The sequence below is a fragment of the Aspergillus melleus genome (assembly GCF_016097325.1).
Source record: "Aspergillus melleus strain CBS 546.65 chromosome Unknown contig1, whole genome shotgun sequence".
NCBI classification, from domain to species: Eukaryota; Fungi; Ascomycota; class Eurotiomycetes; order Eurotiales; family Aspergillaceae; genus Aspergillus; species Aspergillus melleus.
Genome location: NW_025763370.1, coordinates 505,223 through 529,150, shown reverse-complemented (window position 1 = coordinate 529,150; position 23,928 = coordinate 505,223). Strand labels below are relative to the sequence as shown.

General features: G+C 50.0%; 12 protein-coding genes across 12 annotated transcripts; 6 read left to right on the top strand and 6 right to left on the bottom strand.

The window, feature by feature from the left end:
- Positions 1-752: 752 nt before the first annotated feature.
- Positions 753-1,555, top strand: LDX57_000216 (dienelactone hydrolase family protein; the record flags this gene model as incomplete). Its single annotated transcript, XM_046081863.1, has 2 exons — positions 753-970; positions 1,039-1,555. 2 exons carry the CDS (start codon positions 753-755, stop codon positions 1,553-1,555), a joined length of 735 nt encoding a protein of 244 aa, XP_045937819.1.
- Positions 1,556-2,863: 1,308 nt separating this feature from the next.
- Positions 2,864-3,244, bottom strand: LDX57_000215 (uncharacterized protein; the record flags this gene model as incomplete). Its single annotated transcript, XM_046081862.1, has 1 exon — positions 2,864-3,244. One exon carries the CDS (start codon positions 3,242-3,244, stop codon positions 2,864-2,866), a length of 381 nt encoding a protein of 126 aa, XP_045937818.1.
- A 448-nt stretch (positions 3,245-3,692) lies between these two features.
- LDX57_000214 (ankyrin repeat domain-containing protein) lies at positions 3,693-4,469 on the bottom strand (the record flags this gene model as incomplete). The annotated part of the gene is made up of 2 exons (XM_046081861.1): positions 3,693-4,206; positions 4,255-4,469. 2 exons carry the CDS (start codon positions 4,467-4,469, stop codon positions 3,693-3,695), a joined length of 729 nt encoding a protein of 242 aa, XP_045937817.1.
- A 451-nt stretch (positions 4,470-4,920) lies between these two features.
- LDX57_000213 (uncharacterized protein) lies at positions 4,921-5,697 on the bottom strand (the record flags this gene model as incomplete). Its single annotated transcript, XM_046081860.1, has 1 exon — positions 4,921-5,697. The coding sequence occupies one exon, from the start codon at positions 5,695-5,697 to the stop codon at positions 4,921-4,923; it is 777 nt and encodes a 258-aa protein (XP_045937816.1).
- Positions 5,698-6,353: 656 nt separating this feature from the next.
- On the top strand, positions 6,354-9,128 carry LDX57_000212 (uncharacterized protein; the record flags this gene model as incomplete). Its single annotated transcript, XM_046081859.1, has 2 exons — positions 6,354-7,412; positions 7,470-9,128. 2 exons carry the CDS (start codon positions 6,354-6,356, stop codon positions 9,126-9,128), a joined length of 2,718 nt encoding a protein of 905 aa, XP_045937815.1.
- Positions 9,129-12,085: 2,957 nt separating this feature from the next.
- LDX57_000211 (carbon-nitrogen hydrolase family protein) lies at positions 12,086-13,368 on the top strand (the record flags this gene model as incomplete). Its single annotated transcript, XM_046081858.1, has 4 exons — positions 12,086-12,240; positions 12,389-12,566; positions 12,670-13,080; positions 13,150-13,368. The coding sequence occupies 4 exons, from the start codon at positions 12,086-12,088 to the stop codon at positions 13,366-13,368; spliced, it is 963 nt and encodes a 320-aa protein (XP_045937814.1).
- A 51-nt stretch (positions 13,369-13,419) lies between these two features.
- LDX57_000210 (magnesium transporter CorA family protein) lies at positions 13,420-14,701 on the bottom strand (the record flags this gene model as incomplete). Its single annotated transcript, XM_046081857.1, has 2 exons — positions 13,420-14,017; positions 14,070-14,701. The coding sequence occupies 2 exons, from the start codon at positions 14,699-14,701 to the stop codon at positions 13,420-13,422; spliced, it is 1,230 nt and encodes a 409-aa protein (XP_045937813.1).
- A 1,210-nt stretch (positions 14,702-15,911) lies between these two features.
- LDX57_000209 (putative MFS pantothenate transporter) lies at positions 15,912-17,736 on the top strand (the record flags this gene model as incomplete). Its single annotated transcript, XM_046081856.1, has 2 exons — positions 15,912-16,647; positions 16,873-17,736. Exons 1-2 carry the CDS (start codon positions 16,096-16,098, stop codon positions 17,734-17,736), a joined length of 1,416 nt encoding a protein of 471 aa, XP_045937812.1. The 5' UTR covers positions 15,912-16,095.
- Positions 17,737-17,769: 33 nt separating this feature from the next.
- Positions 17,770-19,851, bottom strand: LDX57_000208 (amidase). The gene is made up of 4 exons (XM_046081855.1): positions 19,773-19,851; positions 19,638-19,715; positions 18,969-19,579; positions 17,770-18,915 (listed from the first exon to the last, which is right to left on the bottom strand). The coding sequence occupies exons 1-4, from the start codon at positions 19,820-19,822 to the stop codon at positions 17,828-17,830; spliced, it is 1,827 nt and encodes a 608-aa protein (XP_045937811.1). The 5' UTR covers positions 19,823-19,851; the 3' UTR covers positions 17,770-17,827.
- Positions 19,852-20,287: 436 nt separating this feature from the next.
- LDX57_000207 (uncharacterized protein) lies at positions 20,288-20,773 on the bottom strand (the record flags this gene model as incomplete). Its single annotated transcript, XM_046081854.1, has 4 exons — positions 20,288-20,328; positions 20,385-20,465; positions 20,526-20,606; positions 20,656-20,773. The coding sequence occupies 4 exons, from the start codon at positions 20,771-20,773 to the stop codon at positions 20,288-20,290; spliced, it is 321 nt and encodes a 106-aa protein (XP_045937810.1).
- Positions 20,774-21,353: 580 nt separating this feature from the next.
- Positions 21,354-22,476, top strand: LDX57_000206 (oxidase ustYa family protein; the record flags this gene model as incomplete). The annotated part of the gene is made up of 2 exons (XM_046081853.1): positions 21,354-21,615; positions 21,686-22,476. 2 exons carry the CDS (start codon positions 21,354-21,356, stop codon positions 22,345-22,347), a joined length of 924 nt encoding a protein of 307 aa, XP_045937809.1. The 3' UTR covers positions 22,348-22,476.
- Positions 22,477-23,241: 765 nt separating this feature from the next.
- On the top strand, positions 23,242-23,898 carry LDX57_000205 (uncharacterized protein; the record flags this gene model as incomplete). The annotated part of the gene is made up of 1 exon (XM_046081852.1): positions 23,242-23,898. The coding sequence occupies one exon, from the start codon at positions 23,242-23,244 to the stop codon at positions 23,896-23,898; it is 657 nt and encodes a 218-aa protein (XP_045937808.1).
- Positions 23,899-23,928: the final 30 nt, after the last annotated feature.

Sequence of the window (23,928 nt, the reverse complement as noted above, 5' to 3'; positions counted from 1 at the left end):
CGCAGAAGCTAAATAATGAAAGCTACAAAGGCCGATTAATCAAGAAACAAAGCCATTGATAAAGGCCACATCAAGACATTAAGGGCCCGTTTTATTTCACTGGAGAAACGCACGAAACGGTAGAGTCGAAAGAACAAAGTCCATAATATCAAAACGGAAAGTGTAGATCTTGATCCCGAAATCAAAATACAAAGTTACTACAGCGTGGAACTGCTATGTCAACGCAATAAGGGCTAATTGGCTATATAGGCAAAATCAAGGCATAAAACCTATTTGATTAATTCACATAAAGTAAAGTTATGTCGAGTCATTGCGATGAGTCCCAATCCATTCCATCGCGCACGAAATAGCATCAGCAATTGAAAATACCCAGCAATGTGTCCCTTAGCTTTATAACTAATCGTGGGTATGTCCATATCGGCGGCATTATGTACAGCTACCAATCGTTTGATAATTCCCCGACTAGCCCGACATATTAACACCCTCACTATGAGCTATTGTGAATCAGTGTTGAAAGACCTTGGCTATCAGCGCGCTCTGCAGGGACCCATGTCTAGTCAACTGGCGTCGAAATAATTCCGGCCAGTTTCGCCGTCTGTATTACCTCCCCGCCTTTACTATAACAACCCAGCGAAGTCATCGCCTCGAAGATGTTTCGAAAAGTGTAGAAGCTCTACATGCCCTCATTCATTACTTGACACAAGTTCGTTTGTCTCTAAGAGCGCATAATTTGATCTCAGGACGCAGATACCATGTCCAGCGATTGTTGCAAATCCGGATTCAAATGGGAGGGTATCCCAACAGGCACGGAGGCCACGTTCGCTGGCACCAGGACCTATATCACAGGACAGTCCAAGTCCGCCGCTATTCTGTACATACATGATATCTTCGGCTGGAAGTTCCCCAACGCAAGGGTTCTGGCAGATTATTATGCCGAAAAGGCGAATGCGACGGTTTATGTGCCTGATTTGTAAGTACCATTCCTTAGCCCTACCCTGGAAAAACAGATAAATTAGAATCCTAATTTTCCAACTCTAGCTTCGACGGCGAAATCGTCTCCCCCGAAATGCTCGAAGACCCCGTCAAACGGGCTTCCTTCAGCATTCCAGACTTCGCGGCCCGCCACTCCAAAGACCTCAGATGGCCCACGATCCTGAACTTCGCGACAGAACTCCGGAAGCAGTACGACAAGGTCGGAACCATCGGGTTCTGCTACGGCGGATGGGCTGTTTTTCGTCTCGGTGCGAGAGATCTGGGGCTGGTGGATTGTATATCGGCCGCGCATCCGTCGATGCTGGAGGACAGTGAGATTGGATCCTTAGCGGTTCCAACGCAGATTCTCTCTCCGGAGCATGATTTTGCCTTCACGGAGGAGTTGAAAGACAAGTGTAACATCGTGATTCCGCGGAATAACATACCCTACGAGTATGTTTATTTTCCGGGCTTGGCGCATGGGTTTGCGACGAGGGGAGATCGGAATGATGATGTGCAGAAGAAAGGATTGGAGAGGGCTGCTAGGTCGGCTGTGGGTTGGTTTGGAGAGTGGCTGCATTAATCGATTTTGGTGTTTAGGTACACTTTCCTTGCAGGTGGCTCGCAAATTCCCCAGAAAATGATATCCTCCTATTTCTGATCCCTCGTACACGTTTCCCTACATATCACTGCGTATGCACCCTCACCACCCCCTCGACAGGAGCCAGCCAGGGCCGTCGATCCCGCTCCCAGACCTCAATCGTGGGATGCAAGTCCGCGCGCTCTGCGATAGTCCCGCTTGTCACGGCTACCCATTGCCCTTTCTCTCCTGTTTCGTTAGACACGAAAAGGCTTGATCCGCAGTTTCCGCAGAATGATCGATGCAGGGTCTCGCCTGATTGACTGCTGTTGTCGTGGTATGTTCGTAGGGATTCTTTGCCTTGGGTGATCTGGAGTTGCTGTTGTTGGTGTTAGTTGCAGGTTCTCAGTATGGTGTGAGTGACTGTGGTAAGGAGGGGAAGGGGAGCGACGTACATCTTTATGGAATATGCAGTTCGTCATGAATGCTGAACCGCTGCTCTTTTGGCAGCTGTCACAGTGGCAGATGAACATTTGGTTTGGGTCGTCGGTGAGTTTGTATTGGATGGTTTTGCAGAGACAAGAGCCTGATCTTTGGGGCGGCATTTTGTATCATAGAATTCAGGGGAAGAGTCATTAATGGCTTGAAGAGAAATTGAGCTGAGACATCCATGACAAAATATTCAAAATGCCCTAGATTACTCACGATATATATACCAGCTAAGATAGCAACCTGGCCTGCAAGAATGACAAGAACAAGGCCGTCGAGTCAGCCTTCTGTCCTACCCAGATATGTGTCATATACTGAGCGAAGATTCTCGAAGGGATTGGTATGTTCCACGATGTGAGATTGATCTGCATGTCATCCAGACCCATGTAACGCTTTGCAGCCTTATTCATCAGGCAGTGGCGCTAACCTCCTTGGGAAGTGAAATGGGATGACTCATCGTCTGGCCGTTTGATTCCTTGGCGGCGCTAGTCCTATATTGGCAGGCCTGGTTTTTCTGCCTCAGGTTGACATTGGAATGTATAAATGTATTTCAGCAAACATATCTGAATGTTCGGATACATCCAAGAGAATTTGTCTGTGTTCTTTCTTGGGGATAGGGTGGTTCAGGCTAGAAATGCATGAGAAACAGAATGTCAAATCCGGAGGACCATGACGTCAGTTTGTAACATCTGAAGCACCAGGTTCTCGCATATATATGATTAGAAACATGAAACTCTATTCTATATACATGAAAGTTACCATCCACACTGAATTTATTCCAAGAACTCTCAATCGAGTAGATCACACCCCAAAGCGCCAAGTTTATTTTTGCTCAAACGCCTTCTCCACCTTCCCCTCGTCTGCGATATGGTTATAGGCCCGGTCATACCGATGCTCCATTTCCTCATTATGCTTCCTCACGTCTTCCGGTAGATCCTCGTGCCTCTTTCCCTCCATGTCCGCTAGATTAGACTGTCTGCCGTCGCGGAGCGTGGGGTGGGCTTTGTTCGAAGGGATCGGGTGGTTGGGAGTGTTCTCACGGTCGCAATCTTCTTGTGGATCGTGTTCGTTGGCTTGAGAGAATTTTTGCGACGTATCGTGGACGTAGGTTCGTTGGCTGAGGGAACCGATCGCATTGCGACGGAGAGGGAGAGAGGAGATTGGTGTGTGTAGGCGCGATGGAAGGCGTAGGAAGGAGGCCATATTGTTTGCGGGTCGCGGTGCGTGGAGTGGGAAGTTGTGGGTGAATGAGTATGGAATTGATCCAAAGTCACGGAGTATAGGGCCGTTTAAAACAATATCTGGACAGATTAAGGATGATGATATTGCTGCCAGGGGCGATCTATAAAATCCGGTTTCTAGACCGGCCGCATAACTGTGCCTGACGATGATGACGTGCCTGATGTCATATCTGGGAATCGGCCTCGGAGTTGTCTACCGAGGTGGATCTACTGGGAACCATTGCATAGAAACAACACAATTTTATCTTGAAGACAACGCAAGCACTTTGTCCTAGCGGTGTCGCTTGCGAGACTATCCTCTCGAATTATCAAGGACCAAAGCAGTATGTACTCCGTATAAACTCCCCGAAACTTCAAGCCCAAACGCTATCGACTTCAATTATCCATCGGATTGCCCCCGTACATTGAAATCACACAGTCACATAGGTTTGATTCTCAAGATCTTTCAAATAGTTCTCAACCGGTTCATGCTTATAGCGGACTGCATAACTTAATGCAGTTCGCCGATAGGGATCCAAACGCCACGGGTCTCCTCCACGCTCGACCAGGAAGCGCACAGATTCCAGCGAGCCAGCCCGTGCAGCATACTGAACAGGCGTACAGAGTCCGAACCTAAAGTTCATCGTATATTCTATTGCCCCTTCGTCGAGCAAGCAATTGACACGTTCCATCAGGCTCGGGTCCTTATTGTATAGGTATTTCAGGATGTTGAGTCCGTTCGGATCACGCCGCATCGAAGCAAAGTGCAATAGCTGGCCATGTTCCGTCGATCCCCCATACTGGAAAAGAAGCTCAATGATTTCAAACGGAGCCTCAAATATCGCATAAGACAATGGAGTAGCGTCTCGCAACTTGCAGCGTTTATTGGGGTCAGCGCCGTGCTTTAAGAACCATGTCGCGAGGTCTAAGTCATCGAAAGTGTAACTGGGATGGGTCAGATATTAACGATGATGGGGGTAGCGAATAGGTTACCCAAGAGCCGAAGGGGTTTTGCTATCAATGATAGATTCTGCGTTGATATCCCAGCCCCGGTCGAGGAACGACCGGAGGATATCGTACTGCTTCTTTTGGGTTGCTTTGGCAAAGAACTCAAAATTAATGGGCGCGCCTATATCCAACAGCTGTTTAACATCTTTGGAGTTGCCTGTCTCGATCGCGGTAAGTAGCAGGACCGAGAGGTTTTCCATCCTTGCTGGCGAAGGACAAACGAAGAAAGGAGGATGAGAGAACTTGGGTGGCGCGTAGGGTATGTTTGACAGGAATACCTGGGAAGGACGATTGCCCATCATGTGACGCGAGTGAAGTCGGCTGGACTATCGATGTTGGCTGTGCCTTTAGAGAAATGCTACGCGCTGCCTTTGTAGGTATACCAAAAGGCGCTTGCACCTATTCAGGGCACTGTATTATGGGTTACCACCGTGTGCTGAATTGAGATTCTCGGCCTACAGGGGCGAGACTGGGTAGCAGGTCCTGAACAGACGTCAAACCTGAAGGAGGGTATGAAGCGGCAATGTTTTCAATTCTAGGAAGCAGCCAACTAGAACTGTTATCTTCTAATTATACTGGCCATAAAGCTTTGCCTGAAGCGATTATAGGAGAAAAAGGATTCATATGGCAATGTCGTTGCTAACAGGCGCTTCATTGAAACAGGAAGGCCTCATCCGCCGATCCGACTAACCACACCTGCACATCTCGGAAGGCGTCTAGATCATTCGTCTCCAGTGAAATATCGACAACAGGGTCATGCCAGTGGTGGGTTCTTTTCGTTGCAGTGCTGCTCAACGACTCTCCGATATAACGACAGCTATCGAAGTCGATCAGAATAAATGTGCCGTCTTCATCAAGCATAATGTTGGCAGGATTAATGTCGTTGTGAACGAGCCCTAGCGAGTGCAGATGTTTAATTGCACTCAAGATCCCTTCCAATCTATCTTTCATATTGTCCTTCATCAGCTCGCGTGGACTCGAAAGGAATGCAGCCTTGCCAATACGTTCGGGATAAACTGCTTCAAGTAGCGTGGACGTATATCGCTTGAAACATAGCCCCGAGACTCGACCGCGGGTCTCTGTGCATCCATAGTAAGTAGCGATATTAGGATGGGGATTCTTGCGAAGAATCTCGCATGTTTCAATTTCGCGGATGATCTGCCTTTCAAGATTCTCATCGACATAGGCAAGGAGACTTGGAGTTTTTACATATACCGCAGACCAATCTAGATTCATCGCGGGACCCCTGTCTTCAGTCGTGATTTGCCTGACTTCATACAGATCGTCCAGCGTCTGCGGCAATAGTAGTCGATTTGCCCATTTTCCAGAATATAAAACGCCATCTTGCAGGGCAAAAACTTGGACGTAAGAGAATTTCATTTCGCCCTCAACGTTTTTGAAGGCCTCATTCTTTTGAATAATTTCCATTTTAACTTGAGGTTGATTCAGTTCACGGACTGTGTCGACAGAGTAGATGTTGGAAGTGATGTCTATGATTGTAGCCCTAACTTTACCCGTATCTAATATAGCTTCTACCTGCACTAGATTCATTCCATCCCAGAAACACAACAGGCCCAATACGTCAATGCAATGATAGATTCGTCCATGACTGGAACATTATACGCTTGCTCATGTTGACCTACCGCCCACACAAGTGCTACTAATTATGTCCCGGGCCTCCGACTGGCACAGACTACTGCACCAGACCGTTAGTACTGCATTAGTGCAGCCACTATTCTCTACCCTGTCCTATCAAGTAAAAGTACCATGACCAGCCCCTCGCCCCGGCGGCTGACACGTCGAGGGCTGAAGCTCGGCGCCAATAGGCATTGACACCGCAAGTCCCGAAGGTCAATGACCCAATCAATAATGCCATGCAGACTCACTTCTCCACGACCGCATCTCAGCAGCAACGCGATGTGACATTGGCTTGCATTTACATGAAGCCAGAAGGCCAATCGTGTTGATCCACGACACCTGGGTGCTCCTCAAAATTTCAGCTCAGAATTTGCTTCAATCGTGAGAAGGTTCCGAGACTGCATTGTGTGTTCAACTCTTTTCAGCAGCTTTGAGACATATCAGTCATGGGAAAGCCAAGGCCCAAAGAGGCCATGTCGTCATCTCGGAGTTGTCTGAAGCGATTACTCGGAAGGTTTGGGCCAAGCAAGAACGATCAGTCCGGCAGGGAACAATCACAGGAAGCTGAGCAAGTCTTCCGATCTGTGGAAGAAGAGACACCACGCCACAAAGACTCGGAAGCCCCTTCCCCGTCCGCATTCCCTTCCACAACATCATCCAAAGAAGAAATAACCTCATATTCTGAGACCGGTGCAGCTCCGGTGGAGCTCAAGGGCCTCTGGGGAGAGGCATATGAACAGCTGCTCCGGGATTCCAGCAACGCAAAGTTGATCAAGGCCTATGAGTCTGCTCTCCTAGAAGAAGGCGGCGATAACAAGGATGTGCGGCCAGTTGAATCCGAGATCAGTCCTCGTCTACAGTCGATAATGGAGCACAGGCTCCAGGAAATCAAGAACTCTCAAACCACATTCCATTTAGCAGGAAAGGAGATTGTCGTTAGAGATCAGGTCCGTCGAGCAGTTGACTTGATTCTCTCAGTGCAAGGCGTCGTCACGTCAGCAGTAAGCTCAGAACCACACGCCGCTCTAGCCTGGGCAGGGGCTTTGGTACTCCTCGTGGGTCCCATCACCAGGTCCGTCACTCAGGATACAGAAGCCACTGAAGGCTTCGAATGCATCACGGCATTTATGGCTCGCTATGCGGTTATGGAAGGCAATCTAGGCGACATTTATCTCAGAGCAAAGAAATCAAAAACGTCCAAACAACTTCAAGCCTTGTCACGGTCGATCAAAGCTCAAACTGTCGGTCTATATGCGAAGATAATTGAGTTCCAAATGCGTCTCGCCCGGCACTATTCTCGTTCAGGATATTTCAGGGTCATGAGAGACATGGTAGCCCCTGAGGATTGGAAAGGGATGCGTCAAGATATTGAGAGCATCGACAGATCCGTTTCCCGTGATTTAGAGGAAGTCGGCAATAACACACTACTGCACATCGAGACGCTCTTGGAACAACATCGCGAAAGTACGCAGAGCTTGATGATCAAAATTGAAAAGGACACTGAGGTGAGACATGCTGTGTTGTGAGCCCTTATGGCCTCGCGAGTTAATCTGTATTTCCAGGAGGCAAAAAACCTTCGCTTACTTTCCATCCTACGAGTGGCATCCCAGGCACGGTTCGAATCCCCGAAAAACGATGCCAGGGCAAAATGCTTCCGAGGAACCCAGACCAACGTTCTTAACCACATTCGAAGCTGGATCCTGTCATCCGGGGAAGACTTTATCTATTGGCTTCCTGGAATGGTCGGCATGGGAAAGTCCACCATCTCGCGAACCGTTGCGGCGCAATGTCACAACCGAGAGTCCCTTCCCGAGAGTGTTTGTCTTGGTGCCAGCTTCTTCTTTGACCGGAATGAGGGATTGCAGAACGACGCCACTTATTTATTTCCTACCTTGTGCCAATCACTCGCAGAGTATCTGCCACAGCTCAAAGCTGAGATCTGCATCTCCATTGAAGGGCACCCCAACATTGCAAACGAATCGCTCAGCAATCAGTGGAAGTATCTAATTCTCCGGCCTCTCATGAGCTTGGAGAAGAAGAACCGGCTTGTACCATTGACATTGGTCGTCGTCATAGACGCACTTGATGAGTGTAAGCCTAGATACGAGGCAGACGATGTTGATACGATTTTGGGATTGATCACTGAGGCTCAGCAGCTGAGCTTCATCCGGATGAAGTTTCTTCTCACCAGCAGGCCAGAGACCCAGATTCGATCAAGCTTCCAGAATCTGCCTGCCTCACTGTTCCATAAGAACACGCTTCGTAAAATACAACCATCACTCAATCAGGAAGATTCTGATGACGACATCAAACGATTTGTTAGGCATAGGCTAGGCAGTATCGCTACAAAACACGGTATTACAGAGAAATGGCCTGATGAGAAGAGATTCAAAGAGCTGATCAGGAAAGCTGATGGGCTGTGGATTTATGCTGCAACCGCCTGCAAGTTCATAGAAGGAGCGAGTCGCAACTTCGAACTGTACGGAAACAGGCGCTTGGACATCCTGCTCAAGGACGACAGTGGTGTGAAAGATCCCACCCCTCAACATAACTTGGATGAGATTTACGGTCGAATCCTCGAGGACTCCCTTCTTAGTTCGACCATACCGAGTGAGGTGGAGTCAGTTTATCTCGATTTCCAAAGAACTGTTGGTGCCATTGTCGTGCTGTGCCAACCTCTGTCCCCCATTGCCTTGAGTGACCTTCTATCTGTGGACCAACGAGAGACTAAAGGCATTATCGATGGTCTAGGTTCGGTAATACACATAGACGGCAACGAACATTCCCCTATCCGACTTGCGCATCTGTCCTTTCCTGAATTTCTGACGAACAAGCAGAGGTGCTTGGATGTGAACTTTCACATCTCGAAGGAGGAGAAACACACTGCGCTGGTCACACGTTGCCTGCAGACACTTTCCAAGACGCTGAGACAGGATATTTGTCTTTTGGGAGACTCATCCACACTCAAAGAGAATATTGACACTCAAACTGTGGAAAGATACCTTCCTACTCATGTTCAATATGCGTGCCTTTACTGGGTGGAGCATCTTCTGTCAAGTAATAGTCTCTCCCTCACTCTTGATGACGGGCCTGTGCACCTTTTTCTGAAGACACACCTGCTCCATTGGATTGAATCTTTGAGCATCATGGGAAGAATGTCTGAGGGCATTAGTGCCGTCATAAAGCTTTCCGAGCATTTCAAAAGTCTACGTGTGAGTTAGAAAGCCTTCATCTAACTTGCATCTAGCTCCCTTCTACAGAAGCCTCTAACTTAGAACATAGCCAAATATGCGATTCGCTCTATGTGAGTTTGTTCATGATGTGAAACGCTTTGTACCTCATGCTAGGTCAACCATCGAAAAAGCACCTTTACAGGTCTATCGATCGGCTGTTCTTTATTGTCCTATTGAGAGCCTTGTTCGGAGACAGTATGAGCATGTCATCCCTAGCTGGATCGTCAACCCACCAGTAGTTGCGAGAAACTGGAGCCCTTTATTACAAACTTTTCAAGATAAAGATTCGGCAGATGTTGCTATTTCACCGGATGGTAAGATCGTAGCGTCTTCTACGGTTTTAGTATGGGATGCTACCACAGGCATGCTTCTCAGAAATTTGGTACCAATGGGGTCTGGCGCCACTGTTGCATTCACTGTGGATGGGAGGAAAATTATATCCTTGTCGACTGATGGCCATCTGAGAGTGTGGGAGGTCTCATCGGGACGACTTACCAAAGAAATTCAAAATCCTATTAGGAACTATGGCTCGACTTCGAATTTTGTTTCGTCGGACAGAACTCGCTCGGCTTCTATCGTTAACAGCAATACTGTCGTGCTTGTTAACATTGATAAAGGAGAGATACTAAAGGTATTTAAACCTCACGAGAATGGGGTACACTGCTTTAGCATCTCATCGAATGGTCAGCTTTTTGCAACTACGTCGATCAATGGAGCAGTTCGGATATGGAGCACCATCACTGGTGAATTACTCCACGACCTTGCAGAAGATATCTTTATAGGCCCTGGAAAAGCCCGCGTCGCTATCTCCCATGACTGTGAAAGGATTGCGGTTGCGTGCGATGAGAGTATATTCATTCGGAGCTTAAAGACGAACAAGATGGTGAATCGTATCGAGGTTAAAGCTGTGGACATCGTATTCTCACTTAGCAGCAACATACTGCTGAGCGTTGGAGAGGTGGCCAGCAATGAAGAAGAAGTGAACTGGTGGGATTTGGCTTCTGCAAAAGCCATCAAGACCATCAGGGCCAGTGTTGACGAGATTAATCTCTCTCCAGATCGGAAGCTTTTCACATCCTCCGCGTGGAAATATTCGGGGGGTACAAGGCGGGATATCAGGGGAGAGTATACCATTGATGTCTGGAATGCAACATCGGGAGATTTGGTGAAGGTTCTCGATGGCCATCGGGGTCACATAAGGAATTGCGTCTTCTCGAGGAACAATTCTCTTCTGGCTTCAACTTCTGGTGATAGAACTATCCGACTCTGGGACCTCACCAGCCATTACGCAAGCGAGAAGGTCGAGAGATTCGATTCAAAATTCACTTTCGCGTTGCGTTTGTCCACCGACTACCAGCAAGTCGCTATCATTGGGCGTGGAACTTGGCTCTGGAATCTTAGGACAAATAACCGAAAGGTCCTTGAGAGTAAGAGACCATGCTGGATTTCATTCTCACCAAACGGGAAATTACTAGCTAATCCAGTCTCCGACTCGGCCCATGAGATATGGAGTATGGAAACAGGAGAGCTGATGTACACATTTCCCAAGGAAAATGAGTGCCGTGGACGCTCTGAATTCAGTTCAAATAGTGAGCTCTTCGCGCAAACCGATTGGAAAAAAAGACCAAGAAAGATAAGGAGAAGACAATCTGCCAGTCGGAAAATTAACCGAGTTGGAGGAAGTATTACAATTCGACTTTGGGATACGAAAACCGGAAACCTGCATCAAAGCTTGATTGCTTCAGGAGAAGATATCTGGTCCTTGGCTTTCTCACCGAATGGGAGGTTTCTGGCCGCTGCGACGTCGGGTCCGCCAGCAATCTCAATTTGGGACGCTGCGAGTGGTGAGATCTATATGGAACTGCCAATGCCTGTTCCATCGGCTGAACTTGCATGGTCACCAAATAATTCCATTTTGGCATGCGCTGACATGGATGGGGTAATATCACTCTGGGATACGATCACAGGTGCCGCTCTGACATCTTTCGGAGACTCGACCCCGACCGTGGTTCAAGATATCGCTTTTTCTCCAGACGGCAGGCTTTTGGCTTGCGCATCGGGCATGCTAGTTATTGATATCCGGCTGTGGGAAGTCCAGACAGGTTCATTGATTGGCACACGCCAAATCGCAGGAAACAAAGGATTCTTTTTGCGCTTCTCTCCTGACGGTAGAACAATAGAGACGAGTATGGGTCGAGTTGATGTTAGGTCTTTCTATCATGGCACCGAATTCTCATCTCAGCTCGATCTTGCTGTGGAAGATGATTGGCTTTTGGTTGGTCATGAAAAGATCCTCTTGCCATATGACTACCACGCTAAGTGTGCTGTAGCCACGAAAGACTCTCTGATCATGGCCCATCAGTCGGGTCAAATAAGCTCTCTTCAAGTGAAGCTTCCCCTGGATTTAGAAAGTTCAGACGCAAATGACTAAGGTGACATGGATGAGGAAAGTAAAGTGAACCGCTGCGTGACGAACCTTCTCTGGCATCACTATTGAGTTTATAAGCAGACACTATTTTGCGAACGTGCCAGTTTCGTCTCTATGTTTTCCCCTATACCCAGGCTGTCTGTTCATCTTGTCAGTTCGCATTATATCTCTTAGACATTCGAATAAATTGCACCTTCACCTGTCAGAAATGTCACTCATCCAAGGCCACATAGAGCAACAACCCTACAAAACACCCACACTGAGCACAATCCACGCCCTACTAAGAACCAGAGAGAACACCGGATCACAGTCTAAATGCATGGTTCTTTCCCACGCTCTGGAAAAACACTATCCCCGGATGCATGAGTGTAGAGATATGCGGGGTAGGCAGCAGGGATATGAAAGGCGTTAGCTAGCTCGCTCTTACACCCCCTTCCTTCTTCACCTTCCTCCAACATTCCCATTCTCAGCATCCTCAACTACCTCTTCTTGGCTCCCAAGTCAAGCTCATATTATAATGCCCCTTGTAACGCTTGGAGCCGTACAAGCCGAACCAATCTATCTTGATCTCGACGCGTCCGTCACAAAAACCATCTCTTTTATTGCTGAGGCCGCGGCGAAGGGGGTTCAGGTATTGGGGTTTCCGGAGGTGTGGGTTGGTGGGTATCCTTGGTATGTTTTCACCTACATTTACAAACAAATAAACGTTCTGTTTGGGATTACAAGCTACGACATCTGGGGAGGAAATATGGGCCATGATATACCAACGGAATATGTCAGTAGTTATTCTGGATTGATTGGTTGATGACAGATTGACTAGGCCAATATGGACTCAAAACGCATACACGTCCTTCGACTTCACGGTGGAATACCGCGCTACGTCGCTAACGCGCACATCGTCGCAGATGCAGCGTATCCAGGACGCATGCGCGGAACATAAAATCTTCGTTGTATTAGGATATAGCGAGAAGGAAGGCGGGAGTATTTATATGTCTCAGGTAGGTGGAATGTCTCCCCAAAATACACCACCAACTCACGCAAGAAAAGTATACACCCAACCACTGAGATAGATATACTAATCTCTATGGTGGTACTGAACAGGCCTTCATATCCCCAACCGGCACCATCCTCCACAACCGCCGAAAGATCAAACCCACACATGTCGAACGAACCCTCTGGGGCGAAGGCCAGTCGTCATCCCTCACGTCTGTCGTGTCCACGGAACTCGGCAAAATCGGGGCCTTGAATTGTTGGGAAAACCTGCAGCCGCTCCTACGCTACTATGAGTATTCCCAGGGAGCGCAGATCCATGTGGCCGGATGGCCCGCATTTCCGTGGAAGAGCGAGAATGTGGGATTCCCGTATCTGTATAACTGTTCGGGGGAGGCAAATTATCGACTCAGTCAGGTTGTGGCGATGGAGGGGCAGATGTTTGTGATTTGTGCGACGCAGGTGGTGAAGAGGGAGAGGTTTGGGGTCTTGGGGTTGGAAGGGATGGGGCTGTTTCGAGAGGTGAGTTTGGGTCCTATTCTGGAGGTGTGGTTTTGGTTGGATATTAGCGGCTAATGGGCTATGATATAGGATGACGGAGGCTTTGCGATGATCTTCGGGCCGGATGGAACGCCGCTGGTTGAGAGGCTGCCGGCCGGCGAAGAAGGAATCCTGACGGCACAGGTCGATCTGGATGATATCCTAGCGGCCAAGAGTGTTTGTGATCCCGTCGGACACTATTCGAGGCCGGACCTTCTGAGTCTGAATGTGAATTTGGAGGAGGCTAAGGTGGTACATGAGAAGTCATGAACAGGTACGGATATATTAAATTTTTGTTGCCAGCCAGTAGCATCTCATCTATCAGATAATCCGAAGTCGCTTGGCGATCAGCAGGCAGGAAAAGATCACACTCAAGATGACCCCCAAAATGCCTCCCCACCAGTACAGCCCGGGCGTGCCGGGCTCAGTCCCCCCTTCGGTGCCCTTGCCGGGCACCTTGACGTTCATAGCGAACAATCCCGTGATGAACTGCATCGGCACGATGATCGCGCCGATCACCGAGAGCCGACTAAGCGTTTCGACAATCTCGTTCCGCATGCGCGTCGAGTCCCATGACAGCTGCGCCAGGTACTTGGACTGCGACCGAGACAGCATCTCCTCCGATTGCGACAGATTGGCCATCATGGTCAACACGTGGTCCTGGATATCGCTGAGGTAGAGAGCCACCTCGGCAGTCGGGGAGTTGAAGGTCCCGCAGTGTCGCGCGAAACTTCGAATGACATCGGTCTTGTCGTTAAGGAGCTGTCGAATGCGAATCACCTCTCTGCGGCATTTGTAGATGCGTTGCAGTGCCACTCCGATATCATCCGGGCGCGCGATGGAGACGCCTTCTTCCATCATCTCAACGCCCGTCTCGATGCGCTCGATAAATGGGGCGAATCCGTCGACAATGTCGTCACTATACAGTCAGCATCGAAAATAGACAGAATGAGCAGGACAGGGTAACATACATCAAGGCATAACAAATCCAATCACTCGTCAATGCCAGATGACTGCGATGTTCATCGATACGATGCCGCACGTGGTCGGCATGCGCACTCAAACCAAAAGTAAAACTCAACACGCCCTGCGCGAACACAATGGCGTAAACGTTAAGCGACAAGGCCCGAACCGCGTTGGGCGCAACGACCTGACGCGGCGGCCGCATGGACAGAAAATAGTACGGCCCAAAAAGCTCGATCTTCTCGCGGGCCTCGCGCATCTTGATATCCTCCGTAGTCAACGGATGGATGTCGAACATGTCGCAGAGCTTCTCGATATCTGCGTCCGACGGCGAGGTCACATGCAACCACCATGTTCCCGAGTCCTCCCTCGCCTCCAGCAGGGTATCGAAGGGCTTGTAGAAGGAGATCAAGTCGTCGAGGCTCGGCACTCGGATTTCGGAGTCGAGAAGGGTGGTGGAGAAGCTGAATTGGGTGGGCTCGACGGGCTGGTCGCCCATTTCGTCAAAGGACAGCTTCCGGTCCAGGAACGAGTCCCCGTTTGTTTCGGCAGGGACGTGAGGGTCCATGGGGACAGGGTGGAGGAGCTTGGAGCGAGACTCCTTGAGGAGTTTCTCGCGGAGGACGTTCACCAGCCTCATGGTGCGAGGGGGAGGTATCTAATTATCATATGGAACAGACCGGAGGGCTGGGGGTGGGAAGAGAGGATGTGGCACGATCGGCAGACCGAGCCGCATCCTGACGTGTCTGGCGATGGATGGGCAGGAGAAGAAAACGGTGAGGTTGTGCAAGAGAGAGAGAGACAAGAAGACAAAAGAGTCGTTCAGGAGGCGGCACTGCCCCGTGCCAAGCCTGTTCTGCCCGCTCCGTTCGGGCAGGCGGAGTGATGCCCAGCTCACAGCCCAAGAGGGTTAGCGTGGCACTATTTGCACTAGTTTTACATTGTTACATTATGATTGCATAGAGAAACCCTAACTCGGGAGGCCTCATACAGCATGTTGAGTGCTATCTGGCATGCTATTTCTGTTGTGGAATGGGGTTGGAGATGAACAATACTGAATTCAGGACTAGTTTCCATTCCATATCTTTGTTTTATCTTTGCTCGGTACATTCTTCCAATCTGCAAATGATCCATTCCAGCACTAGAACACGCCAAGACACGACCTATCTAACAAAAAAACAGGTCCTATCCCTTACATGAGGATATCGATGAGCTAGTACTGTGATAACACACTTCATCCCAAAGCCGATAGGCCCTGTATACCGAGTAAATCCTGATAGCAACAGTGTATAACAGAGACGGGGCCATATTTGGCAGCCAGACAATCCAGATCCATTTCTGGCATTCAGTCTAGGCCGTTTTCGGAAAGTAATCAAATTTGCAATCCCATTGGCTTGTAGTAACTCGGTGGTATGTGATAACGGACAGCCAATATTTCCCCAAACTACCCGAGGATCCAAGGCAGTCTCAGATGGTTATCAGTGATCAGACCCTGTTGCAAAAAGTAGTCCAAGTATCTTCGAAAATTCATTTATACGTAAGCGTGCACCTAGAAGAGATCGCAGAATATCATGTTGTCTAACTAACGTCGAAAGTTAAGGGATCACTAACACATGAAAGTCCTCTTCTTATACACCCTCCAGCCATTGGAAGATTCAACATGTATTCTACTAGTAGAATTGGAGCAAAAAGCATGTTATACAGACCCCGTGTGTTCGGCAATGACAGCTCGAGTCCTACTGGCCAATCAACAGCACAGATCAGTGTGGGGGATATGCTCAGTCATCGCCAAACCGGGTTAGCGCCGGATGGCTATCAGATTTGCTGTGAATATCAATTCCAAGTCTTAAAGAATTGAGATAACCGGCTCGAGATCCAGAACTACGCCGTAAAATCCATCATCACCACTCCTTGCCTCGGCATGGGCTAAATTTTCTGCAACATATAAGAAGACCATGCCTCAATCAATGCCCCTCTTTTAGCCAGTTACCCTATTTTTCTCTTTTTCGCCAGCCAAATGTTCGAAGAAGAAATATGTGGACCTTTAATACCCCCGAGTCCAAACTCCTCTTCAAGATCGACTTCTTCATTCTCACCTTCTGCTGCCTCACCTACTTCTTCAATTACCTCGACCGCTCCAACCTCTCCAATGCCTACGTCTCCGGCATGAAAGAGGAGCTCGACTTCCAGGGCAACCAACTCAACCAGATCAACACCATTTTCACCGTAGGGTACATCCTCGGCCAGGTCCCCTCCAACCTAGCCCTAACCTACTTCCGGCCGCGCATCTTCTTCCCTTCCATGATTCTGCTCTGGGGCGGGTTGACCATGATCACGGCCGCTGTGCATAATCCGCAAGGTATTATGGCTATTCGCTTCTTCTTGGGCTTGGCTGAGGCGAGTACCTTCTCTGGCACGCACTATATCCTCGGCTCGTGGTATACAGAGCGCGAGCTGGGGAAGCGGAGTGGTATCTTTACGGCGTCCGGGCTGGCCGGGACTATGTTTGGGGGGTTCATTCAGACAGGCATTCATTCGTCGTTGGACGGTGCTAGGGGTTTGTCAGGGTGGAGGTGGTTGTTTATCGTGAGTCTTCCTTGTTTTCCCCTCTTTTGTGTCGCGTATCGCTTCCACTTTCCCCTCGATCCTTGTCTGTACGGTCTATTGTAGCGTGTCTTGGCCGGGCTGTCCTTCACTAACCCTAACTATCCCACTTCCCTCCCTCTTCCCCGCATATCTACCCCAACCCAACCCACTCATGCACATACTAGATTAGCCTAATACATAGTAACAACCACGCTAACCCCACAGATCGACGGCCTCATCACCCTCCCGATCGCCATCTACGGCCTGTTCCTTTTCCCAGACACGCCCACCACGACAACAGCGCCATACCTAACGCCCTCAGAGCGGCATCTCGCCGTCAGTCGTCTCCCGCACACCAACGCCCAGCACTCACGTATCAACCTGCCCTTCCTCAAACGCCTTTTCACAACATGGTACTGGTGGGCGTTCGTCATCCTCTGGATCATCGCCGGCGAAACGGAGTCCTTCTCCTCAAACTCGCTTCTTGCCCTATACTTGAAATCTCACCCAACGAACACATACACCGTCTCACAACTAAACACTTACCCAACCGGCGTCCCCGCCGTCGGGATCATTTCCACCCTCTTCTGGGCAACCCTGACCGACATCCTCCAGGGAAAACGGTACCTCGTGGGCTACTTCATCGGGATAACAGGCACGGTCACATCCGCGCTCATATTAGCCCGATTCAACGACACCGCGACGGTCATGGGCGCTTATTATTGGGCCGGGGCGGTGTACGCGTGCCAGGCGACGTTCTTTGCGTGGTGTAATGATGCGATGAGAGGGCAGGATGCGAGGCAGAGGAGTGTGGTCATCGCGAGTATGAATATGGGGAATAATGCGGTGAATGCGTGGTGGAGTATCCTCTTTTATGGGGCGGAGATGGCGCCGAGGTTTACCAGGGGCATGTGGGCGATGATTGGGTGTTCGGTGGCGTTGGTGATTTGGACGGCGGGGATTGTGTGGATGAGTGGGAGGGGGGAGGAGAGGAGCAGGAGGGAGTTGACGATGGAAGAAGTGGAGGGGAGAGGGAGGAGTGAGGATGGTGGGGAGGCAGAGCGGATGGCCAGTGTGAAGGAGGGATAGAATAAGGCAGGAGTCTTTCCAGGTAAATATTTTCTCTCGTTGATATGGCATTATATGGCTTGATGTATCTATCTCATGCGTCCATTCTACGTTACTCGTGCTCGTCTTCGCTGTCCGTCGTGCTGTTCAAGTCCCGCGCTCGCTGGATCACATCTTCCCAGATCGGGGGCCGTTCTCGCAGCTCCGACGTGAGCTCTTCGACTTGCAATCCCCATTGCAGCAGTCCCTGCTCGCTACCCCATTCGCCATTACCCATTAATCCCACCGGGACTTTACCTTCGCCGCGCGCGCCCTTCTCCGGGTCCGCGTAGCCGGCAGGGACGCTGAGCGCAGGGATACCCGTGAAATTAGCCAACCAGACATACTCCATGGCTTTGAGGGTTTGGTCGCCGTCACTGAAGCCCCAGCTGAGTTCGGTGGAGGACTTGACGCGCCATCCGGTGCAGGCAGCCGTGGGCGTGACGATGATCATGCCGGGGAATTCTTGCCAGAGGGCGGACAGATGCTGCATGAGCATCTGGCGCAGCTTCTGCGCGAGAAGGAAGTCGGTCGCCGGGGTCGCTCGGCCCAGCGCAAGAAGAATACGGTTGGCCGCGGAGAAGTTGCTCGTCTCCGTCAGCACGGCGGCGGCGTCGTTCAGGATGGTCATGGCGTGGGCGTTCTGGCCTTCTACGGGGAATGGGATCTCGATCGGGACGATGGTGTAGTCATGCACGGAGACTAGTTTGTCAAGAAGGGAGCGGCAAAGACGTTGCACATCCGGAGATGCTCGCGAGAACCACGTCTCGCACATACCCAGATACTTTTTCCCGCGGGTCGATGGGTTCAGGACCAGTGGTCCAGGCGCCGGGAAGGCGGTGTCAGGTCCAGGGGCAGCCACGATACGATAAGTCTCGGCCAGGGTGCGAATGTCGGCGGCGAGAGGCCCGATGACACTGGTCGTGCTGGCATAGTTGACGCCGGGGTAATGGGACAGGCGGTTGTGCGTGGGTTTCAGGCCCACGACGGAGCAGAAGGACGACGGAATACGCACGCTGCCGCCCCCGTCGGTGCCTAAGGCCAGAGGAACCAGGCCGGTACTGACGGCATATGCACATCCCGACGAACTGCCTCCGGTGTAGTAATGGGGGTGATAAGGATTGGGAGGCGTGCCATAATGGACGTTGTTGCCGGTGGTATCTGCCAGGATTAGATCCAAGTTCACAACGATCTCAGAGGCCGAGTCAACCAACCCAGTCCGAATTCATGCATGGCGAGTTTTCCGACGAGGATTGCTCCGGCATTCTGCAGCTGTCTCACACACCAGTTCGTGATGGAGCCCTCCGCTTTCGCCTCCGGGGTATAGTCGTTCAGCGAGCCGAGAAACGTGCGATATCCGTCAACGTCGAACTCATCCTTCACGGCGGTCGGAACCCCGTCGAACAATCCCAACGGTCGGTTTTCGCGATATCGACGAGTCGACGCCTCCGCGGCAGCCCGTACAGCCTCGACCTGACTATCAGCGAACGCAATCGAGTGTTTCCCGGGCGTTTCCAAATCCCGGCGAATCAACGGTAAAAGCGCCTCGACGACCGCAGTCGGCGTAAGCTCGCCTGATTTATATAGCGCATGGTAATCGGCAGCCGAATAGTATTTGGTGGAGGGTACGGCGGAGGGAAATGACGAGGAGGAGGGCTCTTCGAACGGATTCTCGTTATCGGAGGCTTCGGACTGCTCCGCGCGCAACGGGATCACCGTCGGATCATATCGCGGCTCGGTGTAATCGAGATATGGTTTAATATTCCGCAACGAACCGAATGCATTCACCCAGATCAGACTGGGTATGAACCACACCTTCTCAAGTCTAGACGCGTGTCAGTTCATCTGATCTAGACCTTGTCGTATTCCTCGGGGAGACCGACAGCCAGGCGCCCAGGCTTACCACGAAACCGCGCAACGGCGGATTCGGTTTCCGGTCGTAGATGGCGGGGACATCGGGGCTGCCAAAGAGATTGGTTAGTTGGATACGAGGTAGTCAGGGCAATGGGGATTCTCACCCCTTTTTGGGATAGGGATAATCCTTGAATTGGTCTTGTTTATACAACATGACGATTGATCGATCATTGGAGTCGCGCTCGCGGAGGAAGTCAACAATCAACGCGGAAGGCGGTGAGGATGTCAGGCAGTCAGGCAGTCAGGCATCAATCCTGCCCTATAGATGTTGTCTTCAGTTCTGTGACTCCAACTGTCATTATTTGTATATCAAGGAATACAGGAATGTGTTTACAGTCGTGAGTGTCTCAAAGCCTTCATAGTATACAGCAAAGACCCATCCATAGAGTTAAAGTATATATTATCTTTCCTACATTGAGAGACTCGAGAATATATATATTTGTTTTGAACCTCTTCAGAAGAGAGAAATTGTTGTACTCCATACCAATTTCATTGTAGTTTCTTTCAACCATAACCATAATTCAATTGAATGAACTTGATCAAGTACGCACTCATGGTATTGTATTCATTAAAGAATGTCGATCCAGACAAGCCAGTTTCAGATACCACCCTAAACCATCTATTGCTCAGGAAGCTCAACGCCGTTCAGAATAGCGACCCCTACAGCAATCGCATTAGCACAGAAACCCCAGATCAGAGAGCCAGTCGGTACTCACCACCAGCACCAGTGTATCCCTGAGTGGTAGCATCATCCCGCTTCTCGGCTGGAAGCTCGACCCCATTCAAGATAGCAACGCCTGAAACAGTTAGCGAAAGCACCAACCATCACCACAAGGAATATTATGCATGTTGCGTACCACCGGCCCCAGTGTAGCCCTGAGTGGTAGCATCATCCCGCTTCTCAGCTGGAAGCTCTACTCCATTCAAGATAGCAACACCTGAAATATTGTTAGACTTCAGGTTGAGTGATAGGAAGTATATCCTCACCTCCAGCACCGGTGTAGCCAGCAATAGTCACGTCATCCGCGGGAGTTTCAGGAGTGGGAAGGGCAATGGCGGAGCCGACCAGAGCGGCGAAGCAGAGAAGAAGACGGGAGTACTGCATTTCGGGCTTTGAGATGGTCGAGTATGAATGGAGAGGAGGAGATTGATGTTGATTGATTGTGACTACTCCACCAGAAAGCCTGGGCTATTCAGAACTATTTATGTCTCAACCGGCCACAGACGGAGTATAAAAAGATAAGCACTTGATCAAAAGAGGAATGTGCCAGAGTGAAGCACATATTCGCCAGAGACTCCTACTGCAACGCCATTTGCATTTCAGCGGTATACTATACCATGTTTATCGCTACCCTAATGGTTCCCATACACCGCTCTCCACAATTTTACCCTGCAGAGATAAACTTATGCGCTTGGGATGTAAGCCCTATAAATACGAGGTGCTATGGTATATGATTGGCCTGGATGCAACGTGTCGGCGAACTAGTGTAGTTGCAGATTAGCTTATTCCCAAACTGATGTCAGACGGAGGCTATTGGCTCATCCCATGATGCGCTATTTGCACGGTAGTATCGGTGTCTATTGATGATCCGGGGCTTGGAACTATCGATCCGAGGCCTTTTCCCATTGTGTGCGTCTGGTCAACTTCTTTCTTTCTCTTTTCTGTAATCACACATTTGCTCGAAATGCGATCTCTGGTATATCAAAAGCTGGATGACACAGATGTCGACTCCGAAGAGTCAGATGCCCTGCATCCTACTAACGACGGTCCCAAAGAAGCGTCAACAATATGGAATATGCGAATACTCTCAGTGCCTGGTGGCTTCGTTCTCTTCAACTTGATTTTCTTCCTCTTCTCCATTTTGATCCTTCTATTATCCGTCATCCACGTGCAAAACATAACACATAACATCGACAACAGTCTACTCAAAAAGACCTCCTCATACTGTATGCACCTCTCCTATTTTCTCCCATCCCTATCAACACACAGAGGGAGAGGGAGGTCTAACAATTGCAGCACCCATCCTCGACAAACTCACCATCCCATTCCGCGAAACACGCACCCACGGAAACTTCTTCGCCGACGACCCTCCCTCCCTCTTCCAACTCCCCCCAAGCCCTGAAGTCGACGCCGCATGGGACCGCATCTCCGACACGCACGCCATAGTGCTCTCCCGGGAAGAGATTGTGAAAATGGGCCGCGGTCCGGACGAACAATGGCGCTTCCCGCCAGAGTACGGATACGGCGATGACGCCTATATGGGCCTCCTGGACGTGTTTCACCATCTGCATTGTCTAAACGCGATGCGTCAGGCCGCGTATCCGGAATACTATTTCAACAAGACTGGGAGTCATTCGCATCATGAACGCTTGGGAGGGCCGGGCGAGGTGCATTTCACGCGTGGAGGCCACGATTTGCATTGTCAGTATATCCTGTTGCAGTTTATAATGTGTCACGCCGATGTGGGCGTGATTACGTTCAATAAGGTAGAGGGGGTAAAAGGGCCGATGGCGGATTTTAGTATTGATCATAAATGTCGCGATTTCAGGAGCATCTTGGACTGGAAGGAGGAGAATCAGGTTAATGTTTCGGATGAACAGTGGAAGTTGATTAATCGTGTACCCGAGGGGGTTAGGGAGTTGTCGGGGGAGGGAAGGTCGAGGCCATTTGGGAGTTGATTTCTGTTTTGTTTACTGATAGACATTGAGTTTGAATATTGACTGTTCAATTAGAGTTGAAGTAGGTGGTATTGCACCTGGTTTCACTGGACATGTATGTACACATGAGAAGGAGGATAGGCAGGAAATACTTGCCCCAACAATTCAAAAGAATAATGATCAATTGTCGCCGATTAACTAACTCAAAAAATCAGAATCAGTTATCCGCGCGCGCTACAGATTCACGATCTAGTCCCTATCCAGAAAATGGATCCCACATCGGACCTCCTCCGAGACATACTATCTATATTCCTGGGGAATCCTTAACACCTAAACGGCCCATGTGAGCGTCTGCACAGTCACGTAGCACTGTCTCATCCTTTACAAGTCACTATCACGAGGTGTCGGGCTTCGTGGATATGGTCTCATCAGGGTTACATAGTAGGGGCAATCGCGGAGTCCGGTATGCCTCCGGAGCCACGAGAACTATAAACCTCCCCGAACCTTTTCGTGGCAGGTCGCACGATCATTGGTTAGTTGCGTCGAATACGAGCTTAGATCTGACGTGATTATTCTTAATCCGATTAAAGAGAGACATAATGGTGTTTATCCCGCTTTAGTAATAGTGTCGCATGGCTTAGTGCTTATCTTGTCAGATGTGGCATGGATCCTACGTCGGCGTTGATCTAGCGGCAGCTGAGGTTTCAGAGGCGTTCTTGAGCGGGGTGGTAAGTATTACAGTATTCTGCTTAGGATGAGGAGAGGTTGAAGAGCTTGACCATTCGTGTTGCGCTTAATTAGAGGAAGGCCTAGCTTACTGGGTGATCTCTCGTCGTCGGGGGGTATCAAACTCTTGCCAATTCCCGTGTTTCTACTCGTAACTACCCCTTGAAATAATAGCCTCAATATTTCGCCATGTCCCAATACCTCCCCCTAGACCAAACAGACATAGAGCAACCTCTCAACAATGAGAAAACCACCACACCCACCCCCTCTCTTCGATGGCCCATCCTCCTCCGCAACGGACTCGTCTCCCTCCTCGCCCTCTACGGGCTCATCAGCCTAACCATGCAAATATACACCTACCTCCCCATCCCATCTCCACGCAAAACCCACTCCTGCGCCTGCGGCTCAACCCCGGAGGAAGCCCTCTCCCGAGGCTGCAAATTCGACCCCTTCGCACTCGCCTGGCTCCCAGACACCTGCCGCGACGACGCCCTAATCGAGGAATTCGAAGACCTCGGCAAAACGAACAACCACAGCTGGACGTTCTACACGTGGCCAAACGCAGATCGGATACTCACGCTGCAAGAAGTCTCGACGATGGCGGATGTGGTGGGCACGGAGAATCGTACTGCGGTTACTACGACAGTGGATTGGCATCATACGCATTGTCTCTATTTGTGGCGGAAGTTGTATCGAAGCAGGTATACGGGTCTTACGATGGAGGGGAGGTATGATTCGGAACATCATCAGAAACATTGCGTGGAGAGTATTCTGGAGTGGGTGAGGGTTCAGGAGGAGGCGGGGAGGTTGATTGGGGGGTCGGTGGTGGATTTGTATGCCGATTAGTAGGGGTTAGGGTTTATTCTCAGATGGTTA